The sequence below is a fragment of the Abramis brama genome, assembly GCF_963993115.1.
Source record: "Abramis brama genome assembly, chromosome: 20".
Lineage (NCBI taxonomy): Eukaryota > Metazoa > Chordata > Actinopteri > Cypriniformes > Leuciscidae > Abramis > Abramis brama.
The window spans coordinates 12276132-12292280 of record NC_139982.1 but is presented as its reverse complement, the minus strand read 5'-3'; the positions used below and the strand labels follow the sequence as shown (position 1 = coordinate 12292280).

At 37.6% G+C, this 16149-nt stretch overlaps 1 protein-coding gene across 1 annotated transcript in view; it reads left to right on the top strand.

Moving 5' to 3' along the window:
• The window catches only part of spire2 (spire-type actin nucleation factor 2), a 57853-nt gene that overhangs the window by 20375 nt on the left and 21329 nt on the right, over positions 1-16149 (top strand). The window contains exon 4 of the mRNA XM_084094958.1: positions 15998-16078. Coding sequence (XP_083951084.1) covers positions 15998-16078 — 81 coding nt within the window. The remainder of the gene's footprint in view (positions 1-15997; positions 16079-16149) is intronic.

Sequence of the window (16149 nt, the reverse complement as noted above, 5' to 3'; positions counted from 1 at the left end):
GAAGCGATCACACTATTGAAATAAACCAGATTTTGGGGTCAAACATGCTTTGGCACGGTTTAGATCGCCTAGTGTGAGTACACCCTTAAATACAAGTTCACTTGGAATGAGGATAACATAGAGAACAGGAGAACATGATTCAGTTTTTTGAAGTAGATTTTTGGCTAGTCAAAGCATGAAAACATCAATATTGAAGGTGCTCTAAGCGATGTTGGGTGACGTCACTTCTTGTTGATGTTCGAAGTATTGTCAAACAAAACGGAGGCTAGCTTGACCCTCCCTCCTCCTCATCCCGTCCCCTCCCCCCTCCCTTCCGTGCTTCCTGAAACAGGCTTTTCCGATATAAATTCGGGACTTTGCACGTTCCTTCTCCTTTTCTGTCTTCTTTGCTATTTGTTCATTGGAACGTCGTCTTTTTGGTCGTGTGTCGGCCATATCAAAATTCAAGAGAATATAATTCTAACATTAGTCGTCGTCGTTGTCTAGGACATCTCTCCTCTAGCTAACTTCCCTCTTCATGCTTCTCTCTCCTCCACTCCCCACACCCTCCTTCATGTGCATGCGCATTAACCACCCAACCCCCACCCCCAAATCATTCTTGTCGGTTATTGGCTGGAACACTGTTATGTTTCGTGGTCCAGGCTGGGCCAGTTTGTTTTTGTTGCCGTTTGTGGAGCCTGGGCTGTCTACAGAGACCGCGTTATTTGACCGTGTGTTCAGGGGACAGGCAGCTAGCGGATAGTGAGGAGATGTTTGCTGTATGTGACAAAAAAATGTTTCGGCCTAAAATACGCGTGACATCGCTTAGAGCACCTTTAAAAAGAAACCAATGATTTCCCTAGTGAAACATAAATATACTTAAATGTATTTGAAATACCATTTCTGAAATCTCACTGTTCACTATTTAGCTCTTATTTAAAGTGATGGTTCGGAGTAAAATCAACCTAGGGTCCTTTGCACCATGACACCGAGCCAAACACCCCCCCAGAAGCCTTTTTCCCCTTGGTCGAACAAGTTAGAGCTTATTTAGAGAAATCAGCCGGATGGCTTAGTGCAGGCGCTATTGGCTCCAAATTTGTATCTCGTAAATTACCCGACTAATAATGCCCAGAATGGTACCAAACTTCTACAGTAGTACAAATAGGTTCTGTACTCATAAAATGAGGCATTGGAAAGTTTGTAAGTACATCAGGAGTTTATTTAAATAACACTTGCCTGACGGCTCATGCTACTGCTAACCCGGACACCGACGTCGTTGAGACGCAGTTGAGAAAAGCACGTAAAAGTCCTGACAGAAAGCGATGCATAAGGATGTAGTGTAATGATGCCCAGTTCCAGGAATGCACTAATATTTTGTTGGTAGTACCAGTTTATAACAATTATTAGTTAACACTAAGTTGGGGGCTTCTCTTGATCCCTCAGTTTCTCTTGATCCCTCAGTTCTTAAAAACAAAAAAAATATAACTATAAATATATCATAACTTAAACAGAAACATGAAATACAAATAATTAAAATAGAAATACAAATAAATAAATAAAGTCCAATAATAACAATAACAACAACAATAATAATTAAAGCTGCAAGCAGCATTTATCGGGGTTCAAGCAGTTAAGGCCGTTAAGGACTTTAAGCACAAAAGCATCAAAAGTTATAAAGTTTTATTTAGCAAGCATGTAACCACTGACATCATAGATGGAAAGGACCATGTTCTAGCATCATTTACCATGATATACCACATTCTAGCATGATTTACCATAGTTTATCATGATTTACCATGGTTTACCATGATTTACCCTGTTCTAGCATAGTTTACCATGAATTTATCTCAGTTTACCTTGATTTTCCATGTTCTAGCATGATTTACCATGATATACCACATTCTAGCATGATTTACCATAGTTTATCATGATTTACCATGGTTTACCATGATTTACCCTGTTCTAGCATAGTTTTCCATGAATTTATCTCAGTTTACCTTGATTTTCCATGTTCTAGCATGATTTACCATGATATACCACATTCTAGCATGATTTACCATAGTTTATCATGATTTACCATGGTTTACCATGATTTACCTTGTTCTAGCATGATTTACCATGATATACCACATTCTAGCATGATTTACCATAGTTTATCTTGATTTACCACGGTTTACCATGATTTACCCTGTTCTAGCATAGTTTACCTTGAATTTATCTTAGTTTACCTTGATTTACCATGTTCTAGCATGATTTACCATGATATACCACATTCCAGCATGATTTACTATAGTTTATCATGATTTACCATGATTTACCCTGTTCTAGCATGATTTACCTTGATACACCACATTCTAGTATTATTTACTATGATTTACCATGTTTCTAGCGTGATTTACCATGATTTACCACATTACTAGCAATTATGTGAAGTGTCAGTGCAAATGAAGTGATAAACACTGACAAAATGTGATTTTGTTATAATAGTTATTGTTATATAAGTGATTTTTTAGTGTATAAATTTGAATGCAAAGCACATGTGAAAAGACTTCATAAGTAGAATGGCCAGCAGAGGGCAGTAGAAGACCACTTATTGGCTCAGTTTCACTTTAAATTTCATTATTTTCACCAGTTTTCTGCACTAAAGCAAACCAGTTTTTCCATGTTAACTCAATAATGCATGCTTACACACACACACACACACACACACACACACACACACACACACACACACACACACGCACACACACACCACACACAAAGACAAATGTTGTTGTTGTTGTTTTTTCAATGCTATTGGGAAATGTCATTATGAAAATATATTTGAATGGTCTATAAACATTTCACAAAGTCTTTGTAAGCTATTAATCAGATGATTCAGAATTTATTCAGAAACCTAAGACTACACACACACATTATGTTGTAGATACAGACATTTGAACTATATGATGTGATCAAACTGTCAATACTAATACTTTAACAGATGGATTTTGACTAAATGTAATTGTAAATGTTAAAATAGTGATTTTATAAAGACTAAATATAAATTATAGAACAATATGACAAAATTACTATTTTAAACAGCAGGGGGCAGTAAAATACCACTTATTGGCTTAATATGCCATTATATTCATATCATTTTCACCTTTTTAACTGTTATAGAGGCAAATTTTGTCCGATCTGTCTGAAAATTGTCATGCATGTTCAGAGTGATATTTCACATGTTCTGACTTTTTTTTTAACTGAGTCATTCATTAAAGAGATATAGGCTTTCGGGGACACTTGGTAAAGGCTACATTTTGAAGTGAACCTATTATAGCTATCCAAATGAAGTAGTTCAACTTTTTCTGACAATTATTGATCTAGTGAGTCCAGAGAATTGTATTGCAGTAGTTTTGAACATTATGATATGAAAATTATATGATCAGAGATGGAAAAGACCATTTACAGCCAATACAGGCAGTTTACCACACTGTAAAACCCAACAAGTTAAGCTAACTCATTTCATTTGAGGAAACCGATTGCCTTAATTCAATTAAGTTTATAAAAAACAATAGTTATGAGTACTCTGAACTTATTTTAATCGAGTCCACTAAAACAGTAATACAAAGTCAAATTCAATAAGTTAAGCTAACTTATTACATTTGAGGACACCGATTGCCTTAATTCATTGTAAAACCCAACAAGTTAAGCTAACTCATTTCATTTGAGGAAACCGATTGCCTCAATTCAATTAAGTTTATAAAAACAATAGTTATGAGTACTCTGAACTTATTTCAGTTGAGTTTACTAAAAGTAGATATACATTGCAGTCAATAAATTAAGTGATTAATTAAGTGATTATTGAGCATTAGTGATTAACACCTGCTGTTAACGAGCAGAATCAATGAAGGAAAGAGAAACACAAGAACTACAACTGACTTCCAACCACAGCCTTAGATGAAATCAACTCAAGATAAAAGATGTTTAAATCTCTGAAGATCTCAGCAGAGGAGGATTAAACAACTACACAAACAGCATTACCAGCTTCACTTATTACTAAACAGTTTGACTTTTGTCATACGTCTACAGAAGTTGTTATTGAGAATGAACAGAGTGTTAGATGATAATGATTTATTGAGTTTCATTTAAAGACACCATGATAGTGATCCGTGTTTGCTTTAGTTGGGCTCTTGACCCTTGACTTTATAACACCAGTTTTTCCTCTGGCTGCTGTAACTGAGTGTTTATAAAACACATTTGTTATGGCACATATGCCAAAAGAAAATATGAGCATGTGGTTGTGTTTAGATGATAAAAATCATCATTTAGTGACTTGATTCTCTGATCTTTTCCAGAGCCTAATCTCTGATTAGACAGGTGATGTATTACTTGTATTATTCATTATAATAGAACTGATTCTGCTGTAAGACCCATTGTTGTGACAATCGGATTTTAAACATGCTGACTTACACAGTAATCAAGAATAAGCATATGAATCTCAACAATGGTGACCATTAAAAAATGATTTATGCCGCAATGCATGCTGGGAGCCATGGATAAGTTTTGTATTATGCTAGTACCCAGCATGCATCATTTTTTAATGGTCACCATTGTTGAGATTCATATGCTGATTCTTGATGTCTGTGTGAGTCTTAATAATGCAATACCTTTTCTGTGAAACTTTTTGTGCACAACTATTTGTAAAATCCTTCATTTTATCTGATGTCTCAACATGGCTAGCTCTTATGCTGTAGAATTACAGTTTTGAGTGAAACTAGTATGTTGCCCTTTTAATCAGAGATCAGACTCTGAATGAAATCAGTGAATCAAGTCACTAATTGATGATTGTCATCATCAGTCCTTCACCATCAACACTCGATCAGACTTTTCCTTGCCTTTTGTGCCATAACAAATATGTTTTATAAACACTCAATTATAGCAGCCAAAGAAAATCTTAAGTGCAAAAGTCAAGGGTCAAGAGCTCAACTAAAGTAAACGCTGATCTCTGTCATGGTGACCTTAAATGAAATTCAAATCATCAACTTCTAAACCTTTGTTAATTCTAATAAGAACTTCTGTAGACGAATGGCAGTAATAAAGTCAAAGTGGTTAATAAGTGCAGCTTGTAATGTTGTTCGTGGAGTTGTTTAATCCTCCTCTGCTGAGATCTTGAGATATTTAATGTCTTCTTTTATCTCCAGTTAATTTTGCTGTGGCTGGAAGTCAGTTGTAGTTCTTGTGTTTCTCTTTCCTTCAGTGATTCTGCTTGTTAACAGCAGGTGCTCATCACTAATGCTCAATCATCACTTTATTATTCACTTAATTATACAATTATCATTCTGGGATCTAGAAATGTTCTATAACTCATTCAGTTTGAGTTCTGTTTCAGTCATTCAAGTTTCGGTAATATTTGAGTGCTGTGAACTCAATTGTATTTAGTTAATATTACTGTTAGGTTTTACAGTGCATAGGAAAGATATGGTTTTAAAGCCTTTTAACAGTTATAGCGCCACCTTTGGTCCGATCTCCATAAAATTTTGCATGCTTGTTAATGATGTTATGTCACATATGCTCACCAATTTTGATGAAGTTCTGAGTTTTCATTTAGGATTTATAGGCTTTTTAGTGTATTTTGCCACGCCCATTTTTATAAATGACTCTATTACAGCCATCCAAATGCAAAAGTTAAACTTTTTTTTCGATAATTATTGATCTAGAGAGTCCAGAGAATTGTCCTAGACTAGTCTGGTTCCGATCGGGCGAAAAACCAGGGACTAGTTCGCAAAAGTAGGTTTTGGACAAAATTCGACATAGCAGAAAATTTTCCCTACCTACATCCAAATCGGAGATGGCCATTTTGTCCGCCTTGAGCCAAGGATTCCAACGATATAAGACACTTGATCCTGGGACAAACGGTCTAAGAGTTATGAGCGATTTTGAACTTTTGGTCGCTGTAGCACCACCTATGGGCCAATCGGGGTCATACTCTGATAGGTTGTCCCCAAATTGAGGCCTACCATCTGGCCAGGTTTCAAGTCTCTAGGCCTTACGGTTTGTCCTGCACGATGCGTTTTACAAATCCTTACAATTACAATAGGGTTTCAGCATTTCATGCTTGAACCCCTAATTATTAAAAAACAAACATTAGCAGAAAAAATATGTCTTTTGACAAAAAGAAACTCAGCCTAACATGTTCCCCCTTATGCAATTGCTTGCCCCTCAATCAGCTCCATCTCAAACAGTATAAGTAAACCAAATATTCAGTAAAAAGAAATGTTTATTCAAATACAAATCTTCCCTTAAATATGATCTCTTGTACATTGGTTGGTAGATACTCCATAACTGGCCCCCACGTCTGTTCAAACATGGTACTATCTCCCCTAATCACTGCAGTTATTCTCTCCATAGGCAAAGATCTTAAGATTTCTCGATACTAGAGTGAAAGTGAAGGGGGTCTAGAGTGAATCCACTCAATTGGAATGCATTTCCTAGCGAGTAACAGAAGCTTATCACAGAGTAGAAACCGGTTAGCAGATAAAGATATGCCTTTTGCTGGCAAACCAAGAAAGAAAAACCCAGAGTCCTTATCAAAAGTTAGGTTAAAAATATCACCATATCTTCCATGCCATCCCTGAACTTTGTAATGCCTGGACAATGCCAAAAATAATGCATGAAAGTTCCAATTTCACTCTGGCATTTATTACATATACTATTCATCTTATTCAGAATATGTGGGGTACTATAGAGTCTCAGTAATATTTTGTATTGTGTTTCAACCAGTCTATTGCAAGTAAATATTTTTTTTCTGATCGATCTAACTGCATCTACCCAGTCATCATCAATATATTCATTACTGAGATCGTTCTCCCATGTACGCCAGACATGATCAATCCCACTGTTATCCATTGAATAAAGAAGAACATAAACTTCAATTTCAACAAAAAAATATCAATATCACCATTTACTGGCATGTCCCCAAGGGGCTTGAGGTTACCCGAATTTCAAAAATGCAGACTTTGGAGGTATCCCCAAAAACTACCGCTTTCAAGATCGAATTTGTCCTTTAGTTTGTTAAATGTCATTAAGGTGTTATCTAGATATAAATCCCCAACCACTCTTATCCCCTTCCCATGCCATCTATGAAACAGAGATTTTTGAATGCCAGGGAGAAAATCTCTATTTCCAATTAATGGTGTCAGACTTGACAAAAAGCAAATTTCTCCCTGCAAATTTCATAATATCCTGCCACACTTTAACAGTGTTGAAAAGAATAGGATTATTTTTAATTTCAGGCAACAACCTAAGACCCTTACTGCTTATATTTTTTGTTTATGTTATTTTGATGTCCTGCACCTGAGCCCAATCTGGGTGTTTTGGGATGTGCACACCAGTTTTGTATTTTTAAGCCCAATTGTAAAACCTTAACTTAGGTACCACCTGCCCCCCCCCCCCCCCTTTTTTTTTCCCCTTGCCAAATGAAATATGAAAAACTTCTTTCTTCATGGGAAACATGGGAAAAGTGGTAACATTTGCATCACATATAATATTCTGGGAAGGATGTTCATTTTTAATTCTTCCCATCCAAGATAAAGGAAGGTTAAACCAACGTTCCAAATCATCTTTTATACTTTTAATAAGAGGGGTTAAGTTTCCATAGCTCTGTTAGATCAGGTGACAGACAAATTCCAAGATATGTGAGGCCTGTTCTAGACAATTTAAAAGGACAATTTGACAGTGAGCTAGTAAAGTTACAAATCTCCCCCTAGGGGCATAACCTCTGATTTAACATAATTTATCTTATAAAAGTCTCCTGACATTGGAGAAAGACAGCCTTTGTTGAATAAAGCCTGTCTGGTTTTTAGCTGAGGGAGGAATGATTCAAGTCTTCTTGCTAAAAGCTTGGAGAGCAGCTTACAGTCTACATTTTACAGGCTCACATGTCTGTAAGAGCCGCATTAGTCAGATGGTTTATTTTGTTCTGAATCAATGAAATATATGCTATGTTTAGCGTAGCCGGTAGACAGCCCTTTTTAAACTAATCAATGTACATCTCTGTTAGAGGTTCTAAAATAAATGTACTCGTTTTTTTGTAGAACTCCTGGTCAAAACCATCAGAGCCCGGAGCCCTACCACCTTTCAAAGACTTAATTGCCTCTAGCACTTCTTCCTTTGAGATGGGCTTATTCAGGTCTGCCTGTTGCTCCTCAGATAGGTTAGGGAGCTTGATTCGGTTTAAAAAGGAATTATATGAATCAACTGAGTACAACTTCTGATAAAACTGTCTCATAATAGTGTTAATCATGAGTTGAACTGCCCTTGCCATCTTTGAGTGATGAAATAATGCTTGCCTCATTCCTGCCTCTAGCCAATCGTGCTAGTAAACGGCCTGACTTATTGCCGTATTCGTAAAGCCTCTACCTTGCGAAGAGCATTGAGGTGTATCTAATATCTAGCATTGAGGTTAGGGGTGCACCGATCCGACTTTTTCAGTCCCGATACCGATACCGATGCCTGGGCTTTGTGTATCTGTCGATACCCGATACCGATCCGATACTATAGTTGAATTAATAATAAACTGTATACCTTCCACCTTATACCTTCCTTGAAGAGACTAAAGGCACCAGACTTTACTAACTAAACATAACTAAGACAAAATAACAGATGTATGTAATGTGTTGAATTCTTATTTATTTAAAAAACAATTGTGCATTCAAATCGAAAATAGAATATAATCAAACTTCTTTAAATAAATGTAAAAAAAAAAAAAATGTAGCAGTGGAAACAAAAAAACAGTGTATTGGTCAAACATACAATAGTAATCTGACAGTTTCCAAAAATTGTAAACATGTAAAAATATAAAGTGCAAAGTCCTGCAAACAGGAATTTAAAATGCAACATAGCAGCTGTACCTGAGAATAAAAAAATAAAAAGTTGGTCGAACAACAACTTGATCACACATACAAATAATAATAACCAAACATTGTAATGTAGTGCAGTGTCACACCACCATCACAAACATGACCTGTGAATGCTCACCTAATTAGCAATGGCAAATTTAAATGTCAGTTTATATTTTTAAAAATGAAAACAAAAAGAAGCAGGGTTGTGTTTTATATTTCGTGTTGTTATAAATATATGCAGTAAAGATAATCAATGTACGCGTTTGCCTGAACCACATTTATGTGGCCATTAATATGTTTAATTTTTTTTTTTTAAATGAAAAGAGGCAGAGTGGTGTTTTATAACATACTTCGTTTTATTGTTGGCTAAAATATACATAAAGAGATGACCGGAGTAGCCAGAGCGAGCTGAGTGACGCGATCAAGAGCGCTGCTGTTCCATTTGCAGAATAACCGGACTCGCATCCTCTCGTCCTCGGGAGTTCGTTCTCCAAAGTCGAACTTGGCAAGTCCGAACTACCAAGGACGGACGCAAGTCCGAAGTTTGCGTACTTGGTATTGAGAAACGGCCTCTGGCTCGCTCCATGTTGCTTCTAGCATGCGACACACGTGAAGCTGAATGACGTAGGTTCTGCTGCGACGACAAAAAAAAAAAAAAACCTGGATCGGCCCGTGGATCTGTTATTTTTTCCGATCCCCGATCCAGCTATTTTATCAGTATCGCGGCCGATATCCGATCCTAATATCGGATCGGTGCACCCCTAATTGAGGTGTATCCGCAAAACACGTGATGGGTTTTTAATAAACCTATTCTAAATCCTTAACAAGGTGTTCTAAGAGAAAAAGACTCTTTTTCCGTGCTGCAGAATAAGATATTATTGACACCCTAATATAAGCTTTCGCTGGTTCCCACAGGAGAGATGATTCTGTATCAGGCTGCTTGTTGGTTTCCATAAAGAACACCCATTCTTTTTCAAGAAACTAACAAGGGTTACTAAGCAGCGATGATTGTAGTCGGCAATGACGAGATGCAGGGTTAAGATAAGGTGGAGAGACAACTGCAGAGACTGAGTTATGATCAGATATAGCACATGTCAATAGCACAGTTTTTTACTCTATCCATGAGCTGTCTGGACACAAACACATAGTCTATTCTAGAGGACATCTTATGCGGGTGTGAATAAAATGTAAAGTCTCTAACTTTAGGGTTTATGATTCTCCATACATCAAGCAGGCCCAAATCTGGTTTGTGTCATCATCATTCTTAAGTCGTGTTCTTTATTTCTTTGTGCTTATGTCTATTCTGCTGTATTCTGCCCTGATGCCTTGCCATCATTGTTATCCCCTCCTTGTTGCATGTGTACATTGTTAAGCGTCCTTGAACACTGGAAAGGCGCTATATAAATAAATTGAATATAATACTAATACATTTGCACATTTCTGTACTTAATATAAAAACCCTGCAATTGTACTTTTGATATACTAAATTGGTATACTTAAAGTCTGCTAAATTGGAACAACTAATTTTGCACTTAATGTACTCAAGTTATCCGGAAATAATGCTGAAGTTAGACTAAAGATATTCTTAAGTCTATTTGATTGTGCTAAAGTGGAACTATTGCAAGTATACTTTGGGTACACTTTAAATATCTTGCATTTAAAGACTAATATTAACAGAGATCATACTATACTTCAGAGATGGGCACTCGAGTCGCATTTTAATAGACTTCAGACTTAGGACTCGACCTGAATTGACTTGAGACTTGACTCGGACTCGACCAAAGGACTCGTGAATATTTAAAAAATGCCTCAAGTCTTTAATCCTTAACTATATATAATAATAAAAACGAATTTGTGATTTATTTGAATGGTTTTATTAATAACTGCTATTTCCCTATGTGTTGCGGTAGTTCGGACTTCGGACCCTTGTCTATTGCACGTAAACTCCGAAATGTCACAATGAAAGTCCCATTAAACATTTTTTATGTTCTTTTTTTATGAATATGTCCTTTCATGTGGGTTTATTAACATGTCAAATCGGCTAGATGCAAAGAATGTGGGGAAAAAATTAAAGACACCGGAACGACAACATAAAATTTTATACATCGCATCCACAAGGTTAGTCACATTATTATACTGTAACTGTGGTGTATCTGCATGGCTCCTTTGGATTGCAAGCCAAACATTAACAAATAAAATCTAGCCTTTGAACATATAGCACTATGGTTTACTTTTATCTATCTTTTTGAAGTATATGCAGCTTTTCTCTCTCTTAATGTATGTCTATGAGAGAGAGAGAGGAGATAGAAGGATGTTAATCCATTTATTTATGTAAAGCGCATATCTTTACATATCGCAATCGGCATGCGTACAGTTTTATATTGACGTAAACATTTCAAGGTTTGATATTTTCAGATAATGACTGTCGTCAATAACAACGCCGCTGTATTACAAACTACTGTATAACAAACCGCTGGGGCCATCTTGCGTCCACTTAGCGAAAATAACTACTTGTCATGTTGCCAGGACAATTGTTTTATACATTGTAATGGATTATAAAGTAACAAGCTGGATTTACTTTATCCCTTATATCTTAGGACCTTTATTACAAACAAAACAGATAATAGAAATATCATATATTTTGTCTATATAATACAAATAATAGGTTTTTGGAGTTTGAGATTTTTTTTAAAAAAAATTGTAAGGCATGAAATGACTCGAGACTCGACTCGGACTCATGACAAAAGACTCCAGACTTGACTCGGACTCCAGTGATAAAGACTTCAGACTTGACTCAGACTCCAGTGATAATGACGTCAGACTTGACTTGGACTCCAGTGATAAAGACTTCAGGCTTGACTCAGACTCCAAGTCAAGTCAAGTCATCTTCATTTATATAGCGCTTTTAACAATGTAGATTGTTTTAAAGCAGCTTTACAGAGATAAATGTATATCACTCCAGTGATAAAGACTTCAGACTTGACTCAGACTCCAGTGATAAAGACTTCAGACTTGACTCAGACTCCAGTGATAAAGACTTCAGGCTTGACTCAGACTCCAGTGATAAAGACTTCAGACTTGACTCAGACTCCAGTGATAAAGACTTCAGACTTGACTCAGACTCCAGTGATAAAGACTTCAGGCTTGACTCAGACTCCAGTGATAAAGACTTCAGACTTGACTCGGACTCCAGTGATAAAGACTTCAGACTTGACTCAGACTCCAGTGATAAAGACTTCAGACTTGACTCAGACTCCAGATGAAAGACTTGTGAACATCTCTGCTATACTTATACTAATAGAGGTATTAAACACATTTTAAATCTTAATGTTAAGAAGTGTGCATTGTGCAATAAAGAAGTACTTCAAATAAAGTGTCATTATATTGATATCAGTAAGTCTCAAGCGATATGTCAGTCAAAATGACCCAGGGCAGAGCTTGCTAGGGAGACCGCAGCTTCACTGCGTCTGCCCACAAGGAAGGGGGCAGACCAAAGCAATCCTGTCCCACCATCCGAACACCTGGCCATAAGCTCTCAGGTCTAACCTAACCAAAGGAAGCATAGAATAAGCCTCCCATCCTCAGGACTTGAAGAGACCTCAGGAGAGAGCCATGCTCTACTCTACCTAAGAAAAACCACAAAAGTGCTTTCGGGAAGCCTAGAGAGAATACTTGAGAATGGAGCACCTATAGCGGCATCCATATTCTCCTGCTCTCTATTACTGACCAGCCAAAAGGGCGTCGTCCTTGACGACACTCCACCTCCATAATCCGGAGGGAGCCACGAAGAAAGAGGGTTGCCATGGCAATAACAAATGCTTCTTTCTCAAAGAACTCCATTACTGAAAGACTTGCAAGGGACATTCCACCTGTTAGCCAAGTGGCCCTGTCGGCTAGTGGTTAAACAGCCCTACGGTTCTAGTGAGGAAACGTAGATTCTTCCTCTGCCAAAGTTCTGGCAGAGAGTGGGCCTCAATGGCAACGATGTTCACCTTTTATGCTCTGTCCTTCCATTGCTCCTCGTAATCTGCCAGGAAACCGTATTGACATAGCACCATCACTATATCCACACTATCACCTCCAGACTAAGCTGGAGGGGCAACAGATGAGGGAGTGAGACGCTGGTTGTTTCCATGCCCATTCTCCTCTCCTGTATAGCCCATTCATATATGATTACATGGGTAAGCAAAATGAATGCAACCTCCATATCTATTTGAATCGGAGGGGCTGACATATAGGAAAGCTGGATGCTGTTAGTGGTCATAGATAATGTCAGCTTTTCAGAATTGTTTTTCTTAGGCACTCTGATCTCCTTTGTCAGTGTATTTTTGGCCTGATTATACAAGACTATGTCCCCACTTCTGTAGGCATCTTCTTTGGCATGATGAAGCTGTCTGAGTTTTGCTGTGAACCATGGATTTTTATTGTTGTATGTTAAATGAGATCTGGTAAGAATGCACATATCCTCACAGAAACTGATATATGATGTTACAGAATCTGTGAGCTAATCCAGATATGTCAGTAGCTTTAAAAACACTCCAATCGGTACACTTTAAACAGGCTTGTAATGCCCAGTCTGTTTAGTTGGTCCATCTCTTCACAGTCCTTACTACAGCTTTAGATGATTTAAGTTTCTGCCTGTAGGATGGTATAAGACAAATCAGACAGTTATTAGAGAGCCCTAAAGCTGCACGTGTAACGCAAGAGTGATATGCATCCTTTATTGTGGTGTAACAGGTCAAGTCAAGTATATTACTGTCTCTGGTAGGACACATGATGTACGTGCTGTGTGTATTTTGGCAGTTCACAGAAGAGAGTTGCTTTATTAAAGTCCCCGGGAATGATTATAACAGAGTCCGGGTGTTGTTGCTCCGTGTCAATGATCTGATCATCCAACTGTTGCAGCGCTGCATTCACACACGCTTGAATGAACAAGGAATGAACAAGGAAAATTCCCACGGGGAATAGAAAGGCTTACAGTTGATTAAGAGCGCTTCTAGATCGGGACAGCTCATCTTCTTCAACGCTGTTACATCTGTCCACCACCTTTTTCTGATGTAGAAACATGTTCCACCGCCTCTTGATTTCCCCGCTGATTATGCATCGCGATCAGCTCTGAACAGCTGGAAGCCCAGCAGATGTAATGCAGTTTCAGGAATGGCTTTGTTCAAACAGGTTTCTGTGGAATAGAGCAGTAGAGTTTGAAAAATCCATATTTGTTCATATCCATTGCATTGGAGTGCTTGGAGTGCTTGACTGGTGTGCCGACTCGCTTCCCACGGTTTCGCGTCTTAGAATGCTTTAGCAATTCCGCTCCAAATATACAAACAAATGGCTTCCTGAAGACAAAGAAGCTGATGACGTTTTCTCTAGGTGCCCTTTTGTAGCCTATTGGCGTCCCTGTGCCATCACCTGACTATGGTAGTGTTGTATTACAAATTTCTAAAATGTTACATCTAGGTTCCAATACAATAGTATTTAAACTGAGAAAGTTCTGTACACTGTGTTTTACATTTTGAGGCATAGATGATGAGATTCAAAGAATATTAAGTCAAGCAACCCAGGTGTCTGACATTAACCTTTTGTCTTTGTAATATTCTTAGTGTTGCAGCCAGTTGCTGACGCGCTCAAACATAATTCCTCGAGTCCGTTTCATTCCATTGAAGTTTTTTATTGCATGTCGTATGAATAATTGTACCTGAATTTCCAGTGGTTTTATTGTCCTACCGTACAGCAGGGAGGGTAATGGAGCTTTCAGTGAATAATCCAAAGCTTGTTACGGGATAAATGAGCGGTCAAAGAAAATATACGGCTGCACCTCGCTAGCCACGACAAATCACTTTCAAACAAAACTGAGCTCCGTGTTAGATTGAACCCATAAAACAGGTGCTGCAGTCACCTGTTTGCTGGTGGGTGGGTTCAGTAACGCACGCCTCCATGTTGCACTCATAGAAAAGCAAAACCAAAGCAATATTAAAGCAAGAAAATCTGAATATAAACAAATATAACATAACCACACCAAACTATTGTTAACAAAACACATTATTATCATAATTCGACTCAAACCATAATAAAGAAAGCAAGTCTGGCTCCAACAGTCTTTATGCACCTCCTGAACAGTGTCATTGTCCCAAGTTAAGCTGTGATAATGTGAAGGTATGGGTGATACTGTCAGGCTGATTGGATTAGCATCTATGCATTTGAATGACACTGTTATGCTGATGAGATCAGGTAACGAGCTGACTCCTGTACTTCATTTACATGCCACCTCTATGTAAATCCCTCCCCCTTGAAAGGTATATAAACTACAATGTAAAGTCCTCGTAGTTAGACTTGATGACTGCAGGTGCGACAGCTCGTGTTCTCAATAAAGAATCCTGCTGAAGATACAACCAAGTCTCCTGGTCTTCGCTTCTGAGTTTCCTACAGTAGCCAATCAAGACTGTCATGCATTCACACGTGGTTCAGACACTGGCTCACACGAAACGTTCCCATAGCATCAACTCCATGACACAGTGCCACAGTCCCACTTCAAAAGGGAACTAGGTTAAAAATTTTCAAGAAAGTAAAATGGATTTTAACATCAATCATTTAAATTGCTCCAAATTCATATATTATTGGTCGTTTTATTTTAATGCGTTTTATTTGAATTGCAAATACTTGTAAATGGTTACTATCCTGGTGCATGTGTGTTTTTTAGATGCTGCTCAGACAGGGATCTGCAACAGATCTGCAAAGTCAAGGGACTGTTGCTGGTCCCATAGCAGCATGATTTATTTGAACTACAGGAGTATTGGTATTTATCAAAATATGAAATATTTTGTAAAAATATCAGAAATATCATGAATGGATATTCATTTGCGCCAAATATCTATCAGGATGTTCTGCCAACACTATGCTAAGATTAAGGTTATGGTTTAGGGGGTAATATTTGTTGCAGTGGTGTGCAGCCAATCAGCCCTGTGAATGAAATGACTTTAGAATTAGCTGCGGGCGGGGTTTGTTTGCTTGAGGATAAAAACATGCTTTTACGTCACATAAAACACCACATTATATAGTCTGTGTGAGAATTTAATATTCAAAGCTTTATACCCTCCTCTCTTATGTTCTGATAAGTATCTGATATTTTCCTGTAGATGCTGAAGAAGATCAGAACAGAGGAACCTCTGGAGGAAAATTCAACCACTGAGCTTGATGCTCTTCAACACACTGACTGGGTAAAAGACATGCTTATTAGAACAGTAGATGAAATGGTAGTTTCATTTACTCATATTTGTCTTTGTGATGT